General features: G+C 33.7%; 3 protein-coding genes across 14 annotated transcripts in view; 1 reads left to right on the top strand and 2 right to left on the bottom strand.

The window, feature by feature from the left end:
* The window catches only part of LOC123006680 (solute carrier family 12 member 4), a 25,031-nt gene extending 10,740 nt beyond the window's left edge, over positions 1–14,291 (bottom strand). For 2 of the 5 annotated variants that reach the window (XR_006412828.1, XM_044401357.1), the window contains exon 1: positions 13,944–14,291. Coding sequence is in view for 4 of the 5 variants with exons in the window: in XM_044401357.1 (XP_044257292.1) it covers positions 13,944–14,097 (154 nt within the window). In the remaining variant the exon portion in view is untranslated. Of the gene's footprint in view, positions 1–13,405; positions 13,523–13,943 lie in introns of those variants that run through there. The other 3 variants (XM_044401358.1, XM_044401359.1, XM_044401360.1) reach the window with 3 other exon arrangements.
* LOC123006685 lies at positions 12,656–15,515 on the top strand. The gene is made up of 3 exons (XM_044401365.1): positions 12,656–14,512; positions 14,667–14,991; positions 15,060–15,515. Exons 1-3 carry the CDS (start codon positions 14,500–14,502, stop codon positions 15,103–15,105), a joined length of 384 nt encoding a protein of 127 aa, XP_044257300.1. The 5' UTR covers positions 12,656–14,499; the 3' UTR covers positions 15,106–15,515.
* Positions 15,446–27,881, bottom strand: LOC123006679 (inositol 1,4,5-trisphosphate receptor). Of its 8 annotated transcripts, none has more exons than XM_044401348.1 (30): positions 27,740–27,881; positions 27,394–27,542; positions 27,271–27,341; positions 27,106–27,221; positions 24,300–25,568; positions 24,108–24,251; positions 23,290–24,056; positions 23,093–23,243; positions 22,895–23,042; positions 22,808–22,834; positions 22,453–22,634; positions 22,068–22,403; positions 21,461–22,018; positions 21,216–21,416; positions 20,660–21,169; positions 20,351–20,455; positions 20,013–20,133; positions 19,815–19,957; positions 19,576–19,763; positions 19,416–19,527; positions 19,311–19,343; positions 19,074–19,191; positions 18,793–19,025; positions 17,472–18,738; positions 17,303–17,425; positions 16,917–17,254; positions 16,688–16,865; positions 16,433–16,638; positions 16,213–16,378; positions 15,446–16,163 (listed from the first exon to the last, which is right to left on the bottom strand). In XM_044401348.1, exons 2-30 carry the CDS (start codon positions 27,486–27,488, stop codon positions 15,757–15,759), a joined length of 8,313 nt encoding a protein of 2,770 aa, XP_044257283.1. In that variant the 5' UTR covers positions 27,489–27,542; positions 27,740–27,881; the 3' UTR covers positions 15,446–15,756. The 8 variants fall into 8 exon arrangements, with proteins under 8 accessions (XP_044257283.1, XP_044257285.1, XP_044257287.1 ...); XM_044401350.1 differs by having other exon boundaries at positions 27,745–27,881; XM_044401352.1 differs by lacking the exon at positions 19,311–19,343.

Here is a 27,881-nt window from a genome sequence, read left to right as displayed (position 1 = left end):
TGCCGCCGCCGAGTTACTGAAGCTGAGTCCAGCGCAGCATCCCTGCCGCCGCCGCCAGCCCGGATCCCGATCCCCCGCCCCCGACCCGGGCCCGGATCCGGGGCCAATCCGCTCCCGTACCACAGCTCCCGTACTCCCGAACTGCCTGCTCCAATTCCACACTTACACCCGAACACCTGATGGCGAGGGCTTCCTCCATCTTCTCCAAGTAACCGCTCTGCCGACTCTTAACCCCTCAAAGAATACCACACCAACGGCCGTCTCAGTTATTGACCCGCGCAATCAACAAACGACGCCAAATTCAACTTCAAAAGATCATACTTATCTACTCTTAAATTCATCTAACTTTAACAAAAAACTAGTTGACCGTAATTAATAGAATAATAGGTCTCAGTTTTGACTAGAGAACTTGTCTCTACTTCCACTCTTTAAATTTCACATTTCAGCAATTTTTCAAACATTCTAAGACAAAGAACCATGGTCTATTATTTCCGTGCTCTAATCAATGACATCACACTACAAATTACAGAACCTGATATAGAAGTATATCGAGATTCTTCTTGATCGTTTTCTGTGCCTCCAATAAACCCCATTCTACCACAAATTCACTTGATAAATTTTTATTGATTTCGCACCTCCTGCCGAATGATAGTTTTCGCGATATCGTCTCTTCTATTCATTACAAGAAATTTCAAATAAAGAAATGAAAAATGTTCGATGATCAATTTTTGACGACAATCTTTAAAAAAAACTCAAGAGAATTTACGTGATATTTCTTCACGGTCAAAAAAGCTTTAGAAAATTCCTATGGAAAAATCGACGACCGTAAATTGATAGAATGCCATTGAATTGACAACTGAGTGACATCATCTTATATTTCAAGTAGTAGAAGTTAATATTTGAAAAAAGGTCTAAAGTAATCTTCTAATAATATTCATTGATTTTTTAGGTAACAAGGTTCTGATTTCCTTTTTAAAGAAAAAATGTACAGATTCTATTTTGGGTTTTCCATTTATAATTATTGTAGTGATAATAATTTACTCACATAGGTATAAGAATAGAAACAGTTTTCCGCAGAATATCATGTATTATGTACGGTTTTTAAATAATTTATCTTCCTTAAAGCCACCTTCATATCCTGATTCTTTATAGTGAAAAATATAAAAAGGATTTGGCAACGAATCGTCGAATCATGTATACATACATAACACGCGACATATCTGGTCGAGATTAAAAACCGGAAAATTTGCCTCGACCAAATGTTTCAGTGATCAATGATATTATAGAAGTGAGTCTAGTCGAGCTTTTGATTACTTCTGAACTTTTCTAATCTAAATCCGAATATTGCTTAGATCTAATTCACATTCTGTGATAAATTCCAATCGATTTCGCACCTCGTCTAGAATGACACTCACCCATTCAACCGAGATAAAATTTTCAAATGCAACATGATGTTTCGGGTTCTTTGGATGTCTAATTCAAAGGTTACCTACTATATATTCCATTACTCGCCAAAGCTGTTTATTATATAGACCTTCTGGGGTGAAATGTTCGCTCTTTGTACATTACATTTCAGTTGCTTTTAGGCGTTTCTTGATTGGTTCCCGTTCACGTTTAGCTTCAGTTCACTTTCACTCTTCGATCTCTATTTTGTGTTTATACAAATTTGCTTTTGCTTTGATAACCTTTTTATATCTCTTTTTGATATTATGATATTGATTCGTTTCTTTCAACGTCTTAAAATCAAACATTATGATACTTAAATCCATCAAACAAAAGACTTCAACCGAGAAATTACCATAACCCATCACACAAAAGAATGTCACATGAACCATGTTTGCTTTTCAGCGTCCTTATTTTACTCACAGAACGAATTTAATAAAATAAAATCAATTCTACCAAACTCACGCTACAAAAAATATTCCTTTTGAAAAGTTTTTATGCAAACCGAAGGGTAAAAGTAAAACAACTCGATTTAAAAGTTTCTCCATTTTAGCAAGTTTATTAAGACAAACAGTGTCCAAACTTGGCCACAAATTAGGCTAACTTTTGAAGACAGAATTTCAGAGTTCTCTCCATCAAGACACCACACGAATGTGCTTTAGTGCTTCAACATTTGAATTATGAATATGCATTAGCTCTTTTATATGATGTAAAAGAGACGAGTCCACAATCAAATTTACATTAACGTGGAAATTCGTCACTCTATTAAACAAAAAATCCCCTTTTTTTAGGCTTAGGCAAGAATTTGAATCAATATTACACTAGTTGCCTTATTCACTCTATGTGGTATAACGATAACCAAAGGGTTATTCTTTATGTTACTCTTCTTCGTACCCTCCGAAAATCGTAAGTAGATCAATAAAACGTGTTTTTATAAAATGTGTTTCAAGTATGAACTTCATAAGGTTTAAGTGTAATTACGTTAGCATCATATTGCATACAATCATCATTGACTGCATTTTTGCTTTATAAACAGATGTTTATTAATGTTAATTACCTGCATATTTTGTGTGATTGGCTACGTTTATTACTCGCAATGTATACTATGTACCCATTTTTAGTCGAGTTAAATCCTCACTTAACGATGTAGAAATTTTTAGTGTAAGCGTCCTAATTAAAAGTTAAAAAACACACGAATTTAATCTGTTTTGCGCAAAAGCCTCGAAAATTTCACTATTTAGAGCGTATCATAGGTACTTAATAAATATGACATTAAGAATTTAATACCCAGTAAAAACGACATCCCTTAAAAATTCCAAATTTAAGAGATAATTGAACACTCGTCAACTCAAGTGGGAAGTAAGCAATCTCCTTTAAATTTACAAAATTTCTCCGAGTTCAAAACTAAATGATACAGTCAATTATTTTTTAATTATGTCGCCCTGTAACGTAGCAGTTATTTCTAAATGAATTTATTTAATGAGCACTCAATTAATTACGCTTTTTAATGGCATTTTCAAATATAGACCGAGTTATGTACATTTCCGTTTTATTCAAACGCCATTAACCCTTTTTGTTGATCAATAACGCCCCATAAATGCGTACTAGAATTAGACTTGATTACGATAAAGACTGCAAGTTATGTATAAATACTACCAACTGTGATCAAATATTGTTATCTTATCAATAACAACAGCGATTAATATAACAAACCATCTTTATATTACGTTACAATAACAGTTATACGATCCATATTCCAGGAATTTACAACAATAATGGAAATATTTTCGCCGATGCCTTTTCATTAAATTCTCAAGTACTCCTCTACATTTTTTATCTTGTCTTCAGTATTTCCTTTTCATTAACGAGACCTTTTTGTGCAAAAAATCTCTCGAATAAACTGCAAGAGTAAAAACTCAAGGATTCTTAATAAGTTTATTTTTTAATAACAAGAAAAAAGCACAATTGGGGCATTTCATGTTAAAATTAAAATGTTAGCATTTTCAATTATTACAAACACTTGAAAACTAGAATATTTCAAGGTAGCAAGCAGGTAGTCTTAGAAATTGGAAACAGGCCAATATCTAATTTTGTCAATACGCATATGTAATCATTGATCAATATTATCGGAATTTCCTAAAATTAATAATCTTTCAAAATGCTCAAACTTAAATTAAGGACTAAATCACAAAGTTCTGGCCAAATAAACAGGCCAGTGTGGAATATTCCTTTATTATGCAAGTCCTATAATTAGGAAATTGTGAGTACATAGTGTCTCTAGTGAAAGATACGATATTCCCATGTTGAGTGATCTTGTAACCTTTATACTCCACACTTTGTTGCCATTAGACAGTGGTAATGGTGCCTGAGAGGCTTGTAGAATGTAAATTGACTCCTGTCCAATATTCACTATTCTGTTCTGTAGTGTGGAAGTCTTACAACGAAAACTGCGTCACGATTGTGACCCTCATTATATTCTCTTGGAAGGTGTTAAAGAGATAACCTTTATTTGCAGCAATTACTCCGGAACCCTAAACACCTTAAGATTACATTCCAGGTCAAAAGTTGCCAAATCTTCCAGTTGAAATTATTTTAGTTTTATTTGATCACTCTATACATACTGCATTGACAATGTGGCACAATTACATGTAATGGACAGTAATGTATATGTAACGACAGTCAAACAATATAAACACATTATCGAATGTTTGGGGCAATAGGTATATCAATACATTGACAATGCGTGAATGTCTGCAATCTCCATTTAAAAAGTTGGGAATTTTTACTTTTAAATGAGTTATTAGAATTTCATATTTTGTGTGAAAAGCTTGGAAATAATTAAAACTAAAAAGTCTGATTTTAACACGATTCAATTCATATAATTTGTCACAATTAAGAAACACTTGTAAAATAAATATTACCATAATTATTTATATAAAAACAGCAGTTTTAAATTATATGTTGTTTCTTATCAAAATGTTATTTACATTTATAATAAGTAAAACGAAACAGTAATTTGCATTAGAATTCCAAGCTGAAGTAACACGAAATATTTTTATTTATGAACCCATGAGTAGTTATCTTGAAACTTTAATACAATGAATGGCTACAAAATTTCTTGTACCCATTTCACCCTGCCAATACAACCTTGAAATACATTATTGTATTTTTATTATTCTATTATTCTATTTTTAACTCATTTAATTCCTGTTTATTTCCACCGGATATGACATCAACAATATGTGTTTAAATTGACATTAATATATTATAGAAGGGTAGATTTTTAGAAAAAAAAACACAAAATTAATTAAGCTTTATGTGTTGCTCAGCCTGATTCAAAAAAATTAATTGGTGTCAATCAATTTAAAAAATAACATAAATTTCCAACTTTTATTTCATTGTTATAAGAAAAGTTCTTTGGTCGAAATCAATTTATCCTTTTGGGGTTAAATTTTGACATTTGCGTCTCATTAGAGGATAAAATTTTAAACAACTCATGATTTATTTGTTACGGAAAAAAGGTTTGATTGATACAAAATTATACAAGAGGAGGGACAAATGGCCCGTCAACAATTGTCTGCAAATACAATTTTCACAACCAAAAGCTATTGAAGAGGTAAATTCAAATTAGTTCCCACAACCTACACAAAATACTATAAACAAACCCACGTCAAAAACAGGAAATTTTGTTGATAAATTAATTTGTCTGGGAGGATTATGAGTTTATTAAATAAGTTAAAAAAGTGGGGAGCAGGCAAACCGCATCATTCTCTCAATCAACTTAAATAAATAATACGACTATTAAAAGTTAACACGGTTTGTATTGTTTATTAGAGGCACGCTTTATGACTGTGTTAAACGTTAGTTTATATGAATTGAAAACTTGTTCTCTGATAATTGCTAAAGGCCGCAAGCCAAAATCACGCCAATTAAAACTTCTAATTGTTGTTAATTAAACACAGAGCGGTCATAACATTCATAACATACATAATTTGAATCGATCGAATTTGATGTGTGTCTACTATTTTACATGAATTAATTTAAGAGCCGCGTTTTGTTTTCTGTGGTTGGAAAAAAATGTTCAATTTCAAATATTCAGTCGTTCGAAATGAAAGCTTTTAATTCTTTGGCGAAAATCAATGAAAATTTAATCCCATAATTAATAGTAAACAAGAGCGCTGATGGTTATTTTATGTAGGATTGAGAGGCTGTTTGTCACTGAAATAGTCAAATATCACCTGTTGATGGAAAATTCATGAAGATATCGCAAAGTTGCGTGCTATAGAAAATTTTTAGAAACTGTTGCAAATTACTTTTACTAGTTGTCAAAAAATGTTTATTACGAGTATGGGAACGAAACACGTGGGAAATTCAATGAACGAAAAGTTTTGCAGCTGACCAAAAGCAGAAATTAATTATTTTTGTTGAAACTCGTCTCATTTCTAATTCAGCCCGAGGTTATTTAATTTTTTGCCGAAACTTACCAATGATCGATGAGTTCTTCGTCATGGTTCACCAACAAACTACTTTTTACTAAAACCCGGGATTAAGTGAAATAGACTTGTCGAAAATTACAGTACAAAGTCTACCCAAACAACCAATAATGGGGCGTTATTAGAATTTCAAACAAATATTTAAATTAATTGTCGATAATCTCCACGTGATGAATTAAACAGAACTTCATCTTGAATTTACACCAAATGAAAACATTTAAATTGATGTAGAATGAGAGAAAATATCTCAATCGGGACGCAAAACTGGTAAAAAGCAATCTTTCACTACTCCCTTATCAATTCATGAATTATTTAAGTCACGACCCTAAAGCTGAAACCTTGACCGAATTTTTCATGAAATTTTCGATAAACTAATGAACGTAACCGATTTTCCCAAATGTGACAAATTCGAAGCTTTTAGAATAATAAATGATCAATTTGAACTGTAACAATATTTAAACTTATAAATGAATTGAAATTATGAAACCCCTACAGAACGAAACTCTAATTACTTAAACAAGATGTTATTTAGGCTTCGACGCCCGCTTTCTGTAATGAATTCGTTGACAGTTGACTCAAATGAATTGCCCAAAAAATAACGTAATAAAGAGGAAAAAATACAAAAGAAAAAAAGCCAGTCAAAAGGTGTATCTCTCAAAGAACAATGATCATAAAAAGCGAGAATTGTGACAGTATAACAGCAAACAATGAGGAAAATGGATACAGAAATAATTTAGTAGACAGAACAGAAGAAACTCAGAGGAATTAAACAAGGATGCTCACTCCATCCCACGTTGTTTGTAACAGAGAATTGAAAACTCTCTCCACTACAAAAGAGCTGGTAAAAATCACAAAATGGTCTTATTACTTATACCAGTCCCTCGGATTTGAAAATTCAAGAGATAATGAGATAATTCCAGGTGACGAAAATATTTCTGCCTACCCTCGAAATTGCGCTAACGCTTTAAAATGGGAAGTAATTAAATACTGGATGCGTTTTAGAGGATTTTAAATTGACACATTAACCAAGTTTTAAGAAAATAATGAATCAGTTTTAGCTTTAATCCAAATTTGGACAAAACCCCCATTTATACAGGGCACGTTTAATACTCTATTCGTTCTTTTAATCGACAAGATGTCACTAACAGGTAACCAGCATTCACAGAGATCTTAAAATAGTTTTAGAACTAATTGTAGTAACATCCTACTTTAAATAAGGTAACAAACATACAGTGTTGAGCGTGATCATACCCTAATCTTGATTAATGTAAACGTGTTACACATTAATGTTACCAGAGTTCAATTTTGCATGTAAGTATGTAATAAAAATGTAGGATGACAATTAAAAAATTATTGGTGGTGTTATGATGACATGCATAATATAAAAAACAAAAAAATAATTTATAATAAATAATGTGACATTTAAATATTCTGAGCCCTCGTTTTACAAGTAATTAACCTTTTACTTCATTTACATCATTTTAGACGTAAGTTTATTAAATGAATAATCATTAAATAATTAATTTTTGCAAAAAGCCAAAATCAATATGATACGTAAATAATTCGAAATCGTATCAATATTTATAAACGGTTGCAACTATCGACTTTAAATTTATATAAATAAATAACAGTGAGAGATAACAGATATCAGTAGGTTATTCAAAAAGATATTCAAATAGAGTCAATATTGAATGAAACCTGGTCTTAATTGAGTATAGGTTCGTAAAAGTAAATTTGCTTAATAAGACATAATAAACTAAACTAACGCTACCAAGCATAGAAATTGACAAATAGTTTTATCACTTTAAAAATTATTACAATATTTCCTGCAAATATTTCGAATTTGGAAGGAAAAATACCTTAAAAAAAGTGAGTAAAAAAAAATATAATAATAATAAAAAAGGATGATTGTTAGCTTCAGTGTCATAAAAAAAAAGCTCAACGGTACTGAGCGACTGCCATCATAAAGTTCAAATATTGTTGAGTAAACATAATAAGAGAGAAGTTGGATAATTAATTGTATTTGACAATGTTGGTTGTTATGTTTTTCACAATCAATGTGAATGTGAAAATAATTAGGTTAGAGCATTCAAAGCATGCTCTCAAATAATTTTTTATTCACTTAAAAAGTAGGAACTCTGCTCACAATTCGTATTTTCTCCTAATAAAAATTTTACGATTTATCTCAAATGGAGCAGACATCTGTTATTTTTTACGTGATATTTAGTCCATCTTATATTACAAAACAGTGTTTTATTATCAATTGACAAATGATTACATTAACACCAGCAATAAATTTTAAACAATATAAGTTCTCCCAATAAAAAAATAATTAATTTTAAAGAGAAGTTTCAAACTTTGGTAATTTATTGAGATAAACTCAAAGCTTTGATGATAGAAGTTAACTCCGGCGCATCCACCAATTTGTATCAAAAACAAAACAAAAACACATGTTAAAAAGTTGATGACAATTTTTCTGTAAAAGTGATTGTTTAACGTAAAGAACGGGTGCGTTGCAAATGAGTTCGTTAATAAAAAACGAGCTTTTGGAGGCATTTTAAACCGGCACACACGTTGCTAATTTTGTATTAAGCAGGGAGAAAGAACTCATTTAATTTCCCTCATTTTTAATTAAATCACAGCCTGTACGTGTGTGTTTTTTATTAAATACGTCGATTTAACTTCAAACAGTTTAACTGATAAAAGAAGATTGTTCTGGACGTTTTATTCATAGCGTTTCGTACCACATGTCTCGTATCGATTTTTTTGTGTAAACATCATTTCGCTGTTATATTAATGAAAATAATAAGTAGCGAGGCAATTTTTCTTTTAACGCGAAAATTTGTCTATATAAACGCGAGGAAATTATGTGCATAATTTTCCATTTTTAAAGCTTTCAATAACATGAAACTTTTGTTCACTAAAAAATTTACACTCGTTGCTTTTAGAATTTTCAATTTAATTTGGGCAAATGTTGTTATTATCCGAGGAAACAAGAGTAGCTATAAAAAGCTACATACCATCGCCTTGATGACTCATGAAATAATGTGGGGTTAGCAAGTTACGTTCACGTTTGCTATATAATTTTACGTTTCTGCTCCCAATTCACACAAGATTTCAAAAAGACCAATAATTTGAAACATTACGCATGAATCGAAGATAAAGCTCCGTGTTTCCCCCTCGTTAAGGGCAACTTTACCGGTAAATTGGCCCTAGACTCAATTAATTAAATATCCATCGATTCAAATTTCGGAGAATCCTCCATTTATAATAACGTGCATTCCGAATATGTATTTGCCTCTTAGTTAATCATTTATACGGTGTTTCATTCCGACAACTCTCCAAACTAATTAACGCGACACTTACAACCCCATCACCTATTAATTCTTCAGTTTCTGTTGCTGATTTCGAGGACTATCGTAGCCTTAACTCCTTAACACATCATCATTTATTCATATAATTACGTTCCTTTTTTCTCTCTGTCCTCAGAATACGCTGTCAATCAGTGTAACTTTTTGTTACAAATTTAGATCTGGAAAATTCTAACATATCGAACCACTTTCAACAACGTGATTCATGTGACGAAAATCTTGCAAATTTAAACGACTGAGGCTTTGATTGATCCACTAATATTTATGTGAATCAATCAAGCAGTCGCTTTATAGCTTTTTACGGCGAAAGTAGCTGTGGAAAAATTATCCGATAGAGAAGCCCTCTCGATATTAATTATTTAACATCTTTTCAGGAAAAATAAATGATGGAGTTGTGAAGTTTTTGAACTTTTATCCACATTAAATTTTAAGGATTTTCATGAAACTAAGAGGAAATATGCAAATCGGCTTTTCAGTAAAACTTTAGAGAATGAAAAAATGCTACGGCTTAGTATAAGCCCAAATTGGTAAATTAATTGAGTTGTTTACATAATAAACACGATTTTTTAAATCTGATCACATGTGTTAAGATAGCAAACTTTAAATTTGAATATTATGTTAATGTCACAGGATATTTTTCCTGGTTTAAATCCTCTAAGCTTTGCACTACTTTGCAGTTTAAAGGATTAACAAGTCGAATAATAAAAAAGTTAAAACTTTTTTATTTTGAACACAACTCTGCATAACGGGGTTAAAAAATCGTTGTGAACATTTTAATTAAAAATTAAATACGCAAATTCATTACTGCGCTTATTCTTTTGATTGCAGATTTTAGTAATTATGAGAGACAGCTTTATTTATTTTGTTGCACAGGTGGCGTTGATAAGCAAAAATTAGCTTTTCATTGGTTCACACAAATTGAAAGTACATGAATTAATTATTCATAACAAACAGAGTTACAAAATTTTACTGCCGTCGAGTATTTTATGATTATTTTAAAATTTCTTTTTTAATTGCTTTAAGATCCGGGGTACATGATAAAACTACAATTGCATCATAAAACAATTTTTACTACTATGAAAACATAATTCGAACGAGTACATATGCAAATAGTTAATTGTGATATAAAAATAATATTGGTGAAATAAAACTACAGCTTAGTTGGCAATATTGTTAAAAATTTGTAAAGTGGGACTCAAAATAAATAATTGTGTTGCCTTGAGATTTGTGGTTACGTATTTACTAACTAACCCCAATTTCTTCAGGTGTTATAAATCAGTACGATATTGTGTTAGAAGTATTTCAAGTGTGGACGGTATATGCCATTTTACAACCAATGATAATAAAACTAGTCAAAAAATCCTTGAGTCGACAAAATAACACCGAGAATTATTCATTTGTTACGACGACCACTTTAATGATAACAAAACTTTTTTTTATATAGATTATATAGATCAAAGTTTAAAAAAAAAATTCGTAAGATGATAATTTTATGCAAATGTCGACGAAAAAAGCGGAAGCTTGCTCTTGTCTTTGTGAAATTCTGGACGGGTGTCGGTATCGCTGAAATCCTTGTTCGTTTTCGAGATACGATCCATCAAAGTCAGCTTTTGAACAGAATCACGTACTGCAAAACCGGAACAACGGCCCATCATAGAGAAATCTGTTTGAAATGATGAGAGCTATCAAATTTTTCGACTCGAAGTATCGCACATTGACGAATAAATCTACCGATGAAAAGTTGTATAAATCGTAAAACTAGTTGCATTACGCCATCATAGTTCAGAAAAGTGTGTAAACTCGAGCAGAGATATGAACTCGGTGAAGACATGTGTTCAGAACATGAGTCCGGAACAAGTTCGAAATCATTTCCTGCGTACTTTTGATGTAAACACGCAAAAGGAAGTACGATGCGAAAACATGTATTTTTTAATTGGTTTTGTGAATGCAACTCTCTATGCAAATTTTGCAATAGATTTATTGCGCCATATCATTTTCTATTTTTAAACTTGCCACCACTTCCTCTTCTCTCTTTTAGTTCTTGCAGCAACAATACAAACAAGTGCAGCACCAGCGAGAAGAGTTCGTCCTTCGGACATTTATAAAAAAGCCCACTAATCCACTAATTTAAACGTACTTACATATAGCAAACTTTATAAAAATGATTTTGAACTTCTTACAAACATTTAGTGCGAAACTGAGTGTATGAGCCTAGAAGTTTAGAATCTGTTTGGCCACGGAGGAGTTTCGAACCTGTTCGGAACAAGTTCAAAACATAGATTTTAGTGTGTACCCGGCATTAGGTTTAAAGAATGGTTTGTTTGTACAAGACAAGTTTAAATAAACACGGTATAAATTTCTAAACATTTTTATCGCCTCTTGACAGATACTTATAAAAGAGTTTGCAACAAATTTTTCAGCGAAAGTGACATTTCCCGTTAAAATATTTGATAGAAAACGAACTCTGCTTGATACCATACTGTTTTATTTTTATACTCGCATCTTTTTAGTTTGCTCCCAAAGGAAATATGATATGTGTGTTGTTGTTGTACCTCCGGATTCGCAACAGCAGCACTCGATTCTTTTTACAAATGGGTAAAGGTGATACTCTATGTAGTTCAACAAGTTTGCTATTTATCGAATTGTGTTCACACTCAATTATAGAAAAAAGTACGCTTGTTTTCACGAAGTATAAACAAATACTGATGTCAATTCGCACGCGTTTCTTTGAATAACAATCGACGATCGTTAGAAAAACAGAATTCAGGTCAACAAGAGGGGACAGGGATGAATTCCCAATTTTGTTTATACAGCAACTTTACACATGTTAAGTAAAGGTGCGTTCGTTTGCAATGAGGGATTTCTGAACACACAAACACATTTAACATCATTTAATTAACGTCTCGGCGGCTACTTTACATTATATAGCAACTTGATCCGCCGGAATTTAATCCAATTGAATTTGAATGGTGTCACTTCTGGAAATATACATTAAAGCAAAAATAAAAATAAAGGCGCAGATGGTTTATAACGTGTAATATCCAATATCCTACCTGGTTTTGTCGGTCACGGGAGGACTAAAAGGGGTTGAAATAATCCAGCCCTTCCGAAATGACAATGCAACAACAATCGATAATTCAGTCGGGTGGAAAATACTGATTAAAATTATTAAAAAACAAAGGTGCATTGAATGTAAATCGAGAGCAACTATTGAATTGCAATAAAATGCATGCGTGCACATGGCTCATTTATAAATATCATGGCGCAATTAATTAACAAAAAAGTTAGGGGTTAATGTCTCGACAAGTATTGTATCGTTTTAATTTTAGAAAATTGCGTGCTTAAAATCGTGAAATTCTCACACCGTTGTATCTTTCTAGGCAATTTTTCTAAGCACAAATAACTAAATAGAAAACCTTGATGATGTATCAGTTTTCGCATCCGGCGAGAACTACAGCGTCATTCAATAAATAAATGAGAAAAATATATAAATAATTGAGCCAGCGATGAGCATCAAATTTGGGGAAGTGATGGAAGAGAAATTCTTCAAGTGGAAGAATGATGATCGAATTTTATAACAAGATATATTAGAGTGGAAATTTACATCGATGATATAAATAATTTCACAAATAAAGTTGAATTTGGAGAAAAAAAAGTTATATCACAATTAGAAAGGGAGTGTTAAAATGTTTGATATTAGATATGTCAAGTCCACAACTAAACACTCAATTAGCACAAAATTTAATTATCGGACATTGAAAGCTAACAAGTTAGTGGGTATATCGAAGTGGGCCATAATTAAATAGAGCGTAAAAGTGAGAAAAGTGGCTTTACGAAAGTTGATTAAAATTTATATAGGTATTCGGTAAAATAAAAAAGTGTCGGTGAAATGGAAACAAGTAAATGTTCAATTCAGGTAACATTAATCACTGACAAGGCCACCACCCCTTTGAAAGAGGCTAATAAACTCGCATCGTACGGAAATAGTTATGATTGATGTCTGGTTACTTAATAAGTTTCTGCAGTGGTAATTTAAATAGTGGGTTTTTACAGATCGAGCTATGGGGTGCAAGTGGGGGTGTTTGAGGGTCTCGGTACCTTCCTCGTCTTCGTATGATCTTCGTACGAGTCGGATTCCCACTCCGTTCATCCTGTCGATAGGGTGGTTTTCTACGAAGTGCGTCCTCCGATTTAAGCGCACGCGGTTTACCCGGTGGGAAATTTGCGACTACCGCAAAGGTCACCATGTATATGTTAATTCAGGGGCGGATTGATCGACCTGCGTGATTTTTAACAAAGTGAACATCAGTATCAGTCCAGACATTCAACACTGTTTTACCGCCCCTTTAATTAAACCGAAGTGGCCGTGAACTAAATATTTCCAGTCGATACAGAGTACTTATAGATTTATTGATGGCAATAGAAGAAAATTCTTCCTGTAAACACGTGATCGACAACAGGTAGAAACAGGAGGGTAAAACATGCGTCACAACCCTTCCCAAAGATAATGGAATTAGAAGGGAGATTAAACCTTTATACTGACACACTGTCAGTTGGATTACAAATCAACAAAATTACACCGCAAATTTACTTCAACTGAAATAGAATATACATACTTGAGATTATTGAAACATACCTTGACCGGATGTCTTCTTATAATCGGAGTTATTAGTTGGCAGGAGTTTTTCTTTTACACGATCTTCGTCTTCTGATATATGCGAATCACTATTATATTTTCCAAAAATATGTTTGGGTTCTTCAGATTTTGAAACACGAAAACGTTCCGGCATTTTCAAACAAATCTGATTTAACTTAACATAAATTAGTTTTCAAACGTATTTTTAACATACCACAACACAAACAATTGTTTTGATCGAACTTTTTTCAATTCAATTTGAATTAACAATTAGTGCCAACATACAAACTTAAACTGTCTATCGTCCACAGTTTATTGTCAAAGCGCGCACAATTTCTGAAACTGACAGCTGTCACAGTTTATAACAATATTTGTTTACCTTCTCTAGCGCCATCTAGAACAGACGTCAAATTACTCAAGTAACAGCCTTCGCCATCTACCAATCAATAGCATTACCACTGACATTACCACCTCATAAGTAAGCTTTCACAACACACCACTCTTGAAGAAAAGGAAGAATCAAATTAACAAATCTAAGAATTCTTGTATTTATTCGATGATTTTAAAGGGTAAGTATGTAATACTATTATAAATTTATTTATAAATAAGATATCCAAAATTCATGGAAGCATAATATCTACATATTTATTTATAAATTTTCTGAATAAACATTGAAACAGGTAAATAATAGCCAACTTTTTTGTATATCTTTATCATTTACAGACAGCACAAAAATGGAACAAAAACGTTTCGGTGTGAAGATAAGTCTCTTGAACGAGTTAAGACTTTTTCAGTCAATGTTAAAGAAAAAAAAAATGTTTTACATAGTAGACCTAACTTCAAATGCTGGGACGCAGAGCCATGTTCGAATATATACTGAGGAGAATATTGTGACTATTCCTCTTCCAGGGTTTGCTCTATTTGCAGTGATAAGGCAAGATTACAGAGATAGAGGACTTCTTATGATTTCCCTTGTGCTTGGGGGATTGTGCGAGATCACAATAAAATTTGAATCAGAAGAGGAAAAACGGGCATTTAAGCGGGACATGTTAGTAAAAGCAATCAACATATGGATAATAACATTATGGTTTTAATTTTACTGATTTTTTGTTATAGATCCTCCGACTGGACTCCAAGTCCTGAGAGAGAAGAATGTGAATAAACTGCGATCTAAACTTTTGACTTATTTTTGGTTTAATGTTTTGTAAAATGTTACTTTTTAAATTTATCTTAAAAACAGGGCTGTGAATTCGCTTCAATAATAACGACCTTGTCCGAATTTGTTTGGACGAAACTGTGCATTTTTGTGCTAAGTGGCCCAAGGCAAACAGGCGAATTTTAAGTGTTTTTAAAAGGTGAATTTGTTTGGCCGAAAACGTATGTGCTGAAGTGGCCCAAGAGAAAAACAGGACAAAAAGGCGAATTTTAACTTTTAACAAAGGTACCTTGAAAAACGGGGTAGATTTTATAACAAAATGATGTGTGCTGAGTGACCTCATTAGTAGTTATTATAGAACTATATTTCGATAAAATTTGTACACATGTCTAAAAGTACAACAACAATAAACATTCTTGAAAGAAACAGTACTTAATACAACCCTATAACCACAACACAGAACATGTAAAATTGAAACAATCTTGCATCTAGAAAATTTAGTAACAGGTTATGCCATTTCATCAAAGATTGCACTATAATAAGAATTTGAGCATTACTGAGCTATTAAACTATCTAAGTGAAATGCATTCGTATTATGTCAATTTCACAATTGAGTTTCACGCTCAAGACTAGGAAAAATTATCAACAATTCATTCCTCATAGTAGATTTGGCGTTTGCAAATATGCCGATGCCGAATTAAGCAATCCAATTCTTTGTTTCTGCTTGCGCTGTTCCGCCATCTGATCTTTCAGTTCCATTAGTTGTTGTGAGAGATTAGTCACGAGTACTTGGGTATTCTCAAGCTGGGCTTGCAAACTTCGCAATTCTATCTGTTCACCTTCTCCTTCTACTGCAGCCAAAGACATAGCACGTAATCGCGGAAACCAATCCAAATTTGATGCTTTAACCATCGCGTAAACGTAACTTTCCGGGCCAGTGAACTCAGTTGGATCTTTCACTTTTGTCAACACGATAAAGTACAAATAGTGCCACATGTTGTGTTCGCATTTAATATGTTCTTCGAAACTGACGGTTTTATTGTCAAATGCCGAACGATTTAATCCTTGAAAGATTTATTCAAATTATTTTAATAGACAACGAATTCAACTTACCGCAAATAAAACATGTGTTTTTTAGGATCAATTCCTTTTGTTGCTTTTCTGATCTCAAGTCGGCAAATGTATCGATTATAACACCGAAAATTAAATTAAGTACGATAATAATCACCACGAAAAAGAACAGCAAGTCGTAAACAACCCTTGCCACAAACAGAGCTTCCTGAATTAAAACATAATTAGATATTGAGTTTTAACGCTAGGATTTTGTACTTACTTCACTACTTGGAGCTCGTAAAATATCCCCAATTCCGCCTCCGTTTCGCAATCCTTGATTAAGTGTTGTGACAATGCACATGATTAGTGAATCGCAAGCCCTTTCTTTCTTTTCTTCACCAGGATCCACAATTTTACAGTACTGGGCATTCTCGTGAGTATACTTATTGCCGGTAGTATCGGAAACAGTTTCACATATCGTTTCATCTAAAACTGGCTAGTAAAGATTTTATGTAACAGAATTTAATCAACTTACCGGTTTTCTTTTTAACGCTTACGATAAAATCATCCTTAAAGAACATATAACCGATAATTGAGAACATATATACAAGAATTAGAGCTAGTACTGCTGTTAAAATAATAGAACGTCCGTTTCTTGTGACTGACCTAATGACATTTAAAAGTGTCTCTTCTCGATAAACAACATCAAATAACTGAAAATAAAGATTATACTCCAATATTGACTGTCATATAGTTAAATTTACCAAAACTGAATAAAAGAATGGATGCATTAAAAGACCCAACATACAAAAAACGAGATATGCCAAATGGTAAACGAGTTCAGCATCTGTGAGTATTTGTTGATAAGTTTTGGTAAGTGTACCATGATTGCCCATTATACTGACTAGATGGATTCCTTTGAGTAAAATTGTAACGGTGCCCAAAAGCCATAAAGTTGGTTCTGGGCCTAGAGAGAATATCAGTCTCAGAATAGTGGAGGCTACTAACGTCCGTATGCCTGTTTCCCTAGGCAAAGTAACAACAATTGCAGTAGAAGCTAACATTGCCACCCAAATTAAAACCGAGATACTTGAACTAATTTCTAAAAAAATCAAGTATATCACTCACCACAACCCAAAAATTTACTCACTAGGTAAGGTGTCTTCAAAAGGATAAAAGAAAGCCACAATTAAATTAATAAGTACAGCGCAATTAAATAAAATGTTGCTCCATAAAGACATATAACTACTAACCCAAAAAAGTACCGGTTGTGCTAAAACGTTTTGTTATGACCATGTAGGAACCTACCCTAAACTCACCTCTTAATTTCTTCTGCCACTTCATTTCGTTAAACATCGACTCGGTGCGTTCAAAAAAGTCAACAACTTTGGACCCCTGATCATCTCTTTCAGCTGTGTTAAATACTTTAATTTTTGTATCAGTTGTGATATATTCGCAAATTTCGGGTATGGGAAAAACGATTTGTTCCAATGTGCGGTCGTGTCTCACAATTTCAATTTGTGCGGTATGTGTAGCATAATAAATTAGCGCTTTATGGATTTTAGGATCGCTTCCAAAGTCAGCTGGTTTAAGTAACGCGGCTAGTTCCTTGTTATGTTGCGCGAGTTGGTGGCAAAGGATGTAAATATTATGACCGACTTCCTTCGGCGAAACGGCGTCTTCGACACTCCCATCGTCGACTTCTTCATCGTCTTCGGCAGTCTCCTGGTGAAAAGCACGACAAGCAACGTCGACTAATTGTTTCGGGTTCATATTGTAGAGAATTCTTTCAGCGTTTTCGCTATCGCCACGACTCTCCATTATGGCTAGGAGTAGCTTAGACGCATTGTTTTTTAATTCGAGGACCAAGTCCATTCGAGATTTCCCCAATGGGTTAATGTCATTCAGAATAAGTGCTGTAATAATATCGAGACCGTTCGATTCGTGTGTCGCTATACAGTTCTGATTCTCGTGACAAGGGCCTTGGCAGTATTCAGTGAGAGTTTCCAAAGTCTGATTAATTAGAGAGACGTTGTTTTCGTTTATGTACAGCCCGAGTAAGCCTAAACCACCAGTCGTTGATCCACATATACAATCAAGAAACATCAGTGTTTCAGAAACTAGATTATAATTAGTTTTATTGTTTTGATTGCGTAACAGATTTTGTAACGCTGGGTTGTGATTTTCACATAGCAATTGCAAGAAACGTAAAATCGGTTGCATGATAAGTACTTTATTTGATAGACAATTCTGATCGTCACGATCGCGATGCTTTTCTAATTTTTCCGCCAACAAATCTTCAAAAGCGGAAGCTGTGCCCGAAGTGACCGTTCCGTCTTCACCGACGGCCATATTGCGAATTTGTGCATAAGCTTGAGAGGTGCTTTCAGCCGCACGGCTCAACTCTTCTCTTAATTCGTCACTTATCAAAATTCCGTTCGACTTTCCGCCTTGTTTTTTCGACACTTTATCTAAATCTTTCCCGTCTTGTTTATCCTCATGCGCTTTTGCTGCTATATCTGACGTATTAACACTCACAGTTGACTTGATTTCTTGTTGAGATCCTTTCATCTTATCGTAAAACACCTGAGAAAAACAAATAAATATCAAGTAAAAAAAACTATGGGATTTATTTAGTACCCTGAAGAAAGCTTGGCTTAAGTCACCCCCAAGCAATTTATTGAACATACTTTTCTGAATGATGGGATTTCCGCCTTCTAGGAGCGCAATCCCTAATTCTACAGCCTCACCAAAAATTGAAGGAGAATTTACAGATTTTATTACTAACTCTACGACCAAATCTGAGGCTCCTTCCCGGTCTAAATGCGTTTGAACTTCGTGTAAAGTCCGACCGGCTCGGCGCAACACTTTTGCTAAAGTTTTAAATCAGATTATTATAATTTAAGAGTAGATTAAATTACCCCCAGGTCCGTGCATGACTGAGGATATTTGGAAATTTCCTAATTCGACTGTGTCATGTTTTTGAACAAAAGCTTTTCCGAAATATCTCGCCAATAAGCTATTTCGTAACACATCCCCCTACAAGTATTTATGATTAATAAAAAATAAACAATTATTTTTAACATTAAAACAAAAAAGCGTGTAAGTGTAATGGAAAAGGGTTTTGGCTCAGTAACACTAAACAAACAAAACCATACCATATCATTTTCAGTTTTTTCACTTTTATCGTTCTGAGCAGCATGTTAAAGATAGACAAATAAATAAATGTAATAATGTACAAGTAAAATAATCAAAAATTTAACCTTCTCTCCATATTCCGTATCGATTGCCATCATTTCGCGTAACGTTTTCAATACTTTCACGCATAATTTCTCTTCTTTTTCTTCTAATAACGTTTCAGTATGCTTAATAAGGCTGAAAATTGACGTCATATTTGTTCAAGAGATAAGTGATTTCATTTACCGCCTGATAAATCCTCCGCTTTCACATTTTTTACGAGATTCGGTCCCCGAAGGAAAAAGGAGTTCAGGTCGATACAGTACATCAACTAGGAGACTTAATTCTGATTGAACCAACGGTTTCAATTGATCTTCAAGTAGTGAAACAATGTCTTGTAAACCCTCAATTATGCTCCGATCCAAGCGCATCAACTACAAATTTCCTATTGTAATTTTTTCCGTAAAACTCTACTTCGTTTATACCTGAGATTGAGATCTCTCCATTTTTGGAGTTTTTGAAGCTTGCAACCATTTGCTGGTTTGTCTTGTTAAAATTGTTGCTTTATTAAACATCGCGGCAACTTGACTTTCGAGGTCAAGCGGTATTGCAATTCCTCGGTTTTTGGCTAAAATGAATTTGATTAATGCCTGATGTGGTTTTGTTTTTCTTAGAAAACTGACCCACTTCAGACAAAGTTCGGATACAATTTTCAACATTGAAACGTTGAGAGGCTGATAGCCACGGACATTGAGATACTCTGAATGCTGATTGCAATAATTGCACAAAAATAGGTTGCCTTGTCTGGAAAATATTCGTGTTAGTTTTTGGTCGAATTAATTATCGAGGGTTAAGTGTAGCGAAATAAAAACGGTTAGAGTCGCTTTAAGTCATCTAAGTAAGCATTTAACATGCATGACGTCCTGTTAGAAGCACCATATGGGTACAGGAAGCAAAATCAGGTAATAACCAATCGGTGTTAAGTGGTTATTAGATGATTAAGGAAGCTAGTGATACTTACATTAGAAGAAAATGGCGAATGTTTGAGCGGAACGTTAACAGAGAACGGATCATAATCATCCATTGTAGAATCGCTCCAGAAAACCCTTGCTTCATGCAGATGTTTCTAATAGAATCCCCATTAAAAGGCACCATAGAAAACGCCAGTTGTTATATTGATAGTTTTTTTTTACAAAAAATAAAATAAAATAGCTACTCTAACTGCACATAAAGTAAAAACTATCAATACAAACGTAAAAAATAAAAAAGCACAAGATGAAATACCCAAATAAGCACATGCAACTTAAAGTCAGAGTCTCAAAGCTTGTACCTGGACTGTTGTACTCTGGTCTGAAAATGGGCTACTAAAGAATGTTGAGATGATGTTCATGACGCAGTTGGTCACATAATTTTCCAAAGCTTTATCTGGATGTTTTCGATCTGTAGGAGCCGTCGCAATATCGGCCATATCAACAAGAAACGACTTCTCAAACAACGTCCACATATGATTCGACGTGTATATCTCTTTCATTTCAACTTCAGTATCAATGTAACAGTGATTCAAAAATCCCACATAAGCTTCCTTGACTTCTGGGATGCAATCTGGATGTGTTACCATTGCAACAATATCATCCAATGGCAGTAAACTATGACACTTAATTTCGGTATAAACATTTTTACCCATGGTGCAACATGCGAGAAGTTTCACCAATTCAACATGGTATTTCAATGGACTACCCTCGTCCATACAGTGTCTTTCAGACCGCATCATTTCAATAAAATGATTAAATGATGCTTTATCATTGTAAAAAACTAAAACATCCTCCCCGGCATTGATTAACTAGAACTTAACAATTAGAAAAAAATTTCGACAAACTCAAACGCACCTCTTGCATAACCATATCCTGACTTTTCCGAATAAACTGATTTTCGGCTTTGACAATTGTTTGAAGAAACTTCAAATATTGCACGTGACGTCCATGACTTTCAATACAATGAACAAAATGTTGAATAACTTTCTCGTTAACTTCGTTACATAAAGTGGAATTGTCTTGAAATATTGCACAAACGGTTTGAGCTTCCCTAATCTAGATAAAAATGAGATTTCGAAAACTTGTTTTTATTTACATACCCCAGGGTTTAAAAACAAATCTAAATGTTTAAAAAGTAAAACTTGGTTCTGCTGATTGCCTAAACAAAAGTTTTGTAGAAACTCATGCGCAAGTCTCATCAATTCGTTCATTCTTATGTCCTCCTTTTCATCGTATGGTATTTGCAGTAAGTCCAGAACGACTGTATGTACACCAACATTTCTTAATAATCTCTGTTCATGTTTTCGTGGCTTAACCATGCCACTTGGTGACCCTTGTGTACATAATTTATTCATACGAATTAAAATTTGTTGGATTTTTTTATATTCATCTGCTTGCTCCGGATGTAAAGGAGGTCCAACATCTAAATTAATTGCTGATCCCTTTTTTTCCAAAACACTAAGTGATGGAGTCTTTGTTGTTGTAACCTCTTCCTCTTCTTCCTTGTTTTTCTTGCTGCTTGTCGTGCTGTGTTCATCTATACATTTCGATTTGTATACCCACAATTCAGACTTTTCAACTGATTGTCTTAAAACATCTAAATCAGCCTTTATTTGCTTATAGGATTCTACATCGCTATCAGAAACTAATAATTGTACCTAAAAATTACAATATTTATTATTTTTTTATTTATAAAGATTATAATACTTGTCTGAAGGCTTGTAAAACCTCTTGTCTTTGACTGAAATGTCTAAAAAGTAAATGCAATGCACCAGAAACTAAAGGAGGATAATCGTGCATTGTTAAGTGCAATAAAACTCGCAAAAAAGTTCGCCCGCCGTGACCATCAAGGTCTAAAACGGCACATTCTTCACTGCTACCAAAGATACCCTCAGCTTGACTTCCAATCAATTCCAAATCGATATTTTTCTGACCCAAATTTAAGGAATCTCCAGAGTTATTTTTTTCAGATTCGTCAAATTCTTGTTTAAAAATACTAAGAAGACAACTTATCCGATAATCAAGACGCACATCAAGAATAAACTAAAAAAAATGTTGTAAAAAACTGAATGAACCAAAACTAACTAAATACTTGTAGAATTTCTATTATTTTTAATTTAGTATCCATGACGAGTGGATATTCTTTCATATACTGTGAGCCTTTTCCATGTTGACCGGCGTTTGTTGTAACTACAGATCGGCCTACAGGTCCTAATGCTAACGAAGTCATCACAGCTCCCATGTCCCCTATTGACCTCAAAACGCCGCCTTCGGCTGTTTAAAATAAAACAGAAATCAACACGTGACAAAAGAAAGGACTAAGTACGTCTACATTGACTTTACAAGAATGGTACAAGCTTAGGTACTTCCTGGAGACACAACTCCAAGAAATATTCGGTTAATGGCGTTAAAAAGCACAAACACGCAACACACACACATATTTCTACCTCTCTCATCCAGAAGGGAATCTCCAGCTGCGTAAAAAATTTACAAGTGACTGAATGAGAAATGATGATGTGTAGATATAAACTTACAGTCAATGTCTCCAATTGGTAATCGACCATCAGTAAAATCATTTTCAGAAACACAATCCAAAATACTTAGTAAAGTTTTAGTTAATCTAAGCAAATCAGAGAAACTATAAAAGCCAAAATAGATTAATTCTCTAGCTAGTTTCACAACCTAAAACTCCAAAATCAATCGAAACAAACACTTAACAAAGGTGTACCCACCTCGAAAGTTAATTTATTCTGTTCTTGGTCTGCAAATGACCACATTTTGGCAACCACGTTACAAAGATAGTCTTCGACGAAAGCTATAGTTGAGCAAAATCGAGCACGGACAGCTTCTTTATTAGGATCGGGAGTTTTATTGCTATCGTAGCTAAAATTATCAATGAAATTTTGTAACTTTAAATGGTAAGTCTTACTCATGTATGGACATTTTCGACGGTATTTCAGACCATAAGCGAGCATATTTGACTGGAGTGACCGGTTCTTGTGGGTCTCTATCGACGTGCAAATGTAACATAAGACGACAGAAAGACGCCCGTAGATCAAAATTTACAGTTTCATCAGCCATACATTTGAGTATTAATTCTATATCTAAGTGTGGTGAAAGGTTATTGAGAGCTAAATATTGCCTATTTAAACACATATTGGAAAACAAATCTAACTGATGTCTATAATAATCCAAAATCGCTTGATCATCCCTACTCCCCAATTTCGCATTTTTACACAACTCAGACAAAGACATTGACTTTTGTCGATTATTCCACAGTAAAATAATTTGGCACTCTTCCACCACCGTAACCATTTGCTCTAATTCCGAATCATCGCTTTCTAAAGGATGCTCCTCGCTAACCTCCTGCACCTCAACCTGCGTCTTCATCATACGTGTTTCTATCAAAATATCAGAATTCTTCTGACTTAACACGCTTTTACAAATCAACTCTTGAGTAACCGGAATGGCTTTTTTATTCGATATACACAAATCAGAGAGGTAGTCGAGAAAACGTGACTCCCAATTACTCATATTTTTTCGAACCAAACCGACAAACGTTTCGATTTCGGCCGGAGTTATATGCTTTTCCAATAGTTTCCGGTTATTGTGCAAAAGCGCGGTAATCGTATCCTCGGCTAAAATGTCATAACCGATTTGTTTTTGCATAAAACCAAAATGCTTCGCAATGTACTCCTAGAAATAAAATTCGGAAATAAACAATAAAATTTGAGTTTCTAAAAGTACTTGATTTTTCCTGTAATCTTGCTGGCTTAGTCGCAGAATTCTGTAGCATAATCTAAAAATATACTTATAAGATGCGTGTCTTGGGTCGTTTAGTTCTTCGATTTTTAAGAAAGGTCCGTCTCCGTTGTTGTCTAAAAACGGGCCCTGGAACGGTTCTGGTGAATCAACCGGCAATTAAAAATGTCGCTATACCTGTAGAATCTTGAAAAGTTGTTTAAGAATTGCTTGCTCCCGCAGTAATTTTTGTCTATCTCTATTTGGATTGGTAACAACTAATTCTAGAGCTTCGGTTTTATTCTGTTCGTTTTCTAGTTCGGCTACAAAATAAACTATATCTTGTAAAAGCGTTGTGAGCGATCGCCTTTCGTTATGTGAAATGGTCCCCTTTTCCAGTTTAACCGATAAAGAAGAAAGCAACTTGCAAGCATCGTTTGCAAAATCTAAATCTCGTACTTCAACCGGCGAAACAGAAATTAAAGCGAAGGCTTCCTTGTCTTCTTTCATGACAGCGCATCCAACTTTCGACATGACGGGTTTTTCCTCATCTTTATCAATAGGAATGGATGTAGAATGTACCCAACTATTTGTAAATAAGTGATGGAGTCTAACGTAACTAGATTGAGGTACAAGTGAATCACCCCTAGTTAAACTAGTTGGATCTAGCTCAAACAAAGATGCAATTTCGTTGGGGTAAGCAACAGGAACTAAATGATAAACAGTTTGATCAGCCGAATCGGCTCTAAGTTTGCTTCTCATTTGATCAGTGGTCTGATCATTATCAACATCTGCGGCTAAGTATTGCCCAGTCGCGAGATGTTTAAAGCGAAATAACGAATCCCAATGCCCTGCTCCGCCTCGACAAGGATCATGTTGTACCACTTCGACTTCCCACAATGCCTTACTGCTTGTTGCTGCCGTGGCACTTGTTCGTCCTGTGGTCCTCAAAAAAACATGATGCGTCTTTTTGTACTCGTCCATCGTTAAAAACTTCTCCTGTTCTGCATGAAATAGTCGAACAACATCGCCACCTTTTAGGATTTCATCGGAATTTTCCCGATGCTCCATGAAAAGGGTTACTTTCCATGAAGTACTTCCGTTAACAACGTTTACTTCTTTACAGCCGGGATTGTCGAGAAGTTCGTGATTGGCAGCGACGTGGAGGACTTGCTGACCGGCGTTTACAGGATTTAGGATAACTTTGTCTCCGAGGACAATGTTATCACCGGTAGCACGAAGTTTGTAAAACGGTAAAATGTAAAACCAAGAACCTTCATTGCCGTTACCGTCTAAGTACACCCGCATTGCGTTCTTTTCAAGAAGAGCTGGTAATCGCTTGTTAACCGTTAAGTATTTGTTGGATTTTAAATGAAGGAGTTGAACTACACTACCGTATTGGACGTTGGTACCAAGCAGCTTTTTATTTTCTGTATCGTTTTGCTTTTTTTCAATTTCAGCCGCGTGCTAGAATGGGATTATCAAAATCAGTGTTTTTTTTTTAATTAAACACTAAAGAAAAACAATATCAAGAAATATTTTTATTGTACAATTGTAACTTAACAAGGACACGCAGGTTTGTTTTCAGATATCTAATATCTTTAAATAACTTCCGAGGAAAAATATTTCACTAATCACTTCTGATATGTCCTGGTAATTATAAACTAATTTGAGACACAGCAACATTTTAAATATTTTTCCATTTCTTTTCTAATTAGCAAATATTATAGCAAAAATTTCTTAATTTCGTAGCAAAGTATAAAAAAACTAATGAGAATTTATGAATTATTGACAGTAATAATGATAATATGTAGCATGTTCGTCATGTCAATAACTCACGATGCTGAAACTAATTTATATAAAAACATGCCAATAAATACACTTTATTATTTTGTTATTGTTGTTCTGTCTTTAATGTTATTATCTTTTACTATTGAAGCAAAACTATCTGTTTTTTCTCTAAGAAAATTTAAAAAAAAAAACTCTTTATATTTTTTTTTCACGCGTATTTAATTTATAGACGCATAGTTGTTTTTTTTTCTCATTTTTGTTTCTTTTCCGTTACAGAAAGAGACATTTCGTCTTTTCACATCATTTTTTATTGTTGAATCAAAAGTTACAGTTAGCATAATTCGATATAGACTTATTCCTTGCAATTTTTTTTACTTGATAAACAGATACCAAACTATTTTCGATGTTATCTATACTTTTTATTTTATACATGTGTAGAAAATCGTCAGGAATAAGGAACAACCTGTTCAAACTCTGAAGCGATGTTTTACTCAAATTCCGGTTTCTGATATCGAACCCCTCATGTCTCCGGAATATTGTCTGTTCTCTCATTGTGTACTGAGAAGTTAGTAAAACAAAACTTTTTGGCAAAAATGAAAAATAACACACGTAATATGAAAAATTTATTTTAGCTAATTAAACATAATTAAGGGGAAGTTAAGCCAGCCAAAGTAAAAATAAACTTTTTATTATAAATTCGCTCAAATACTTGTGGATACAAGTTCACATGATGTGTGTTTGTTTTAAAATAGCTAAAAATGAATCTATAATGGAAAGTTTTCAATGCAAAAGTCATCTATTTTCCGCTAAACCATGATTTTATTATAACTCAACTAGAACTTAAAATGTCGCAAATTATTAACGGATATCTATATAAAGTATTCCTAATGATTACATGGCTTATAATTAAGCACTTAAGTGAAGGTTAAATTTATATAACAAGTAAAACGAAGCAAATTATTTTGCAACCCAGAATTTTATTATTTCAAACTTGAATAAAAAATATCCGACTTTTGAAAGTTTGTTCAGTCTGCAGTCCGCCTCAATTTCTCATCACAGCTATATAAATTTTTGCTTTAAAAATGCAAATGGGACAATTTAATTACTGCTGTCATTGATACAATGTCGACATTTGTTTGCGCACTTTTTTAATAGTTATTAGATTACAAATAGAGAGTAATTTCAGTAATTAAAAAATATGAAAAGTACTTACATGTAACCTCTTTAAAAGGTTGGTGTCGGTATTTGAGCTCATGCTTTGTTTTGCAGCCTTCCAGAACTGCTTCTGAGCTGAATATCTGTTCATGGGACATATTTTGAACAGACAGTCTGAAATAATTTTTTTTTAATTTGTTTTTTGTTATTGTTAAATAACAACCTCTGAATTTTTTTGGTGGATTAGATAAATCTCCAGCTTCAGGACATACAACTGAACGATCATCAACTAGCCTAAAATAAATGTTTTCTATATATGGTCATGAAGAGATCGTGTATAGCTCACCCTAAAGTGCTGAGGAACCCACTAACTGTACCTTCTGCATATAAGGACACGATGTCCCCTAAATGCAGAAGGCTGGACGAACCCATTTCATTCATTTTGCTGGTTTTAGGAGCGTTTTCAGAGTTTTACCATTGCAAACAGTGTCCGTTCTAGGAAAGAAATGAGATGTTTGTTAGGAAACGTCTTCTTTGAAATTCGATTGTTTGCATTATTTAAAATGAATCGATATGAGATGTGATAAATGCAAGATTGTTGGTAATGTTATTCAATAAATAACGATAATTTATGAAGAAACAAAACAATAAAAAAATCCTAACAGAATTAGGTTATGTGGTTTAAGTATCACCTTACAGATTTAATCGATTCAAATTCCTCCGTTTTTCATATCCTCAAGTTATCAGCGACATATTAAATAAATTTTCATAAAAATTTAGCGCAGGGAAATAGAAATTTTCGCATAACACACAATTTGCTTACACTACACAGCA

This window comes from Tribolium madens, unplaced genomic scaffold (genome assembly GCF_015345945.1).
Source record: "Tribolium madens isolate multiple individuals breed KSU strain unplaced genomic scaffold, Tmad_KSU_1.1 Scaffold_2;HRSCAF=44;Tcas5.2_LGX, whole genome shotgun sequence".
Lineage (NCBI taxonomy): Eukaryota > Metazoa > Arthropoda > Insecta > Coleoptera > Tenebrionidae > Tribolium > Tribolium madens.
Note: the sequence above shows the minus strand (reverse complement) of the source record. Positions and strands in the feature narration are given on the sequence as shown.

Excerpts from the sequence above, each read along its gene's own strand:
- LOC123006685 (XM_044401365.1), top strand. Across the intron at positions 14,992-15,059 it reads CGGGCATTTAAGCGGGACAT|ATCCTCCGACTGGACTCCAA; the intron begins GTTAGTAAAAGC and ends TTTTTGTTATAG.
- LOC123006679 (XM_044401348.1), bottom strand. The coding sequence starts at position 27,488 with ATGAATGAAATGGGTTCGTCCAGCCTTCTGCATTTAGGGGACATCGTG. Across the intron at positions 25,569-27,105 it reads ACCTTTTAAAGAGGTTACAT|CACGCGGCTGAAATTGAAAA; the intron begins GTAAGTACTTTT and ends ATCCCATTCTAG. Across the intron at positions 16,164-16,212 it reads AAACACATGTTTTATTTGCG|GATTAAATCGTTCGGCATTT; the intron begins GTAAGTTGAATT and ends AAATCTTTCAAG.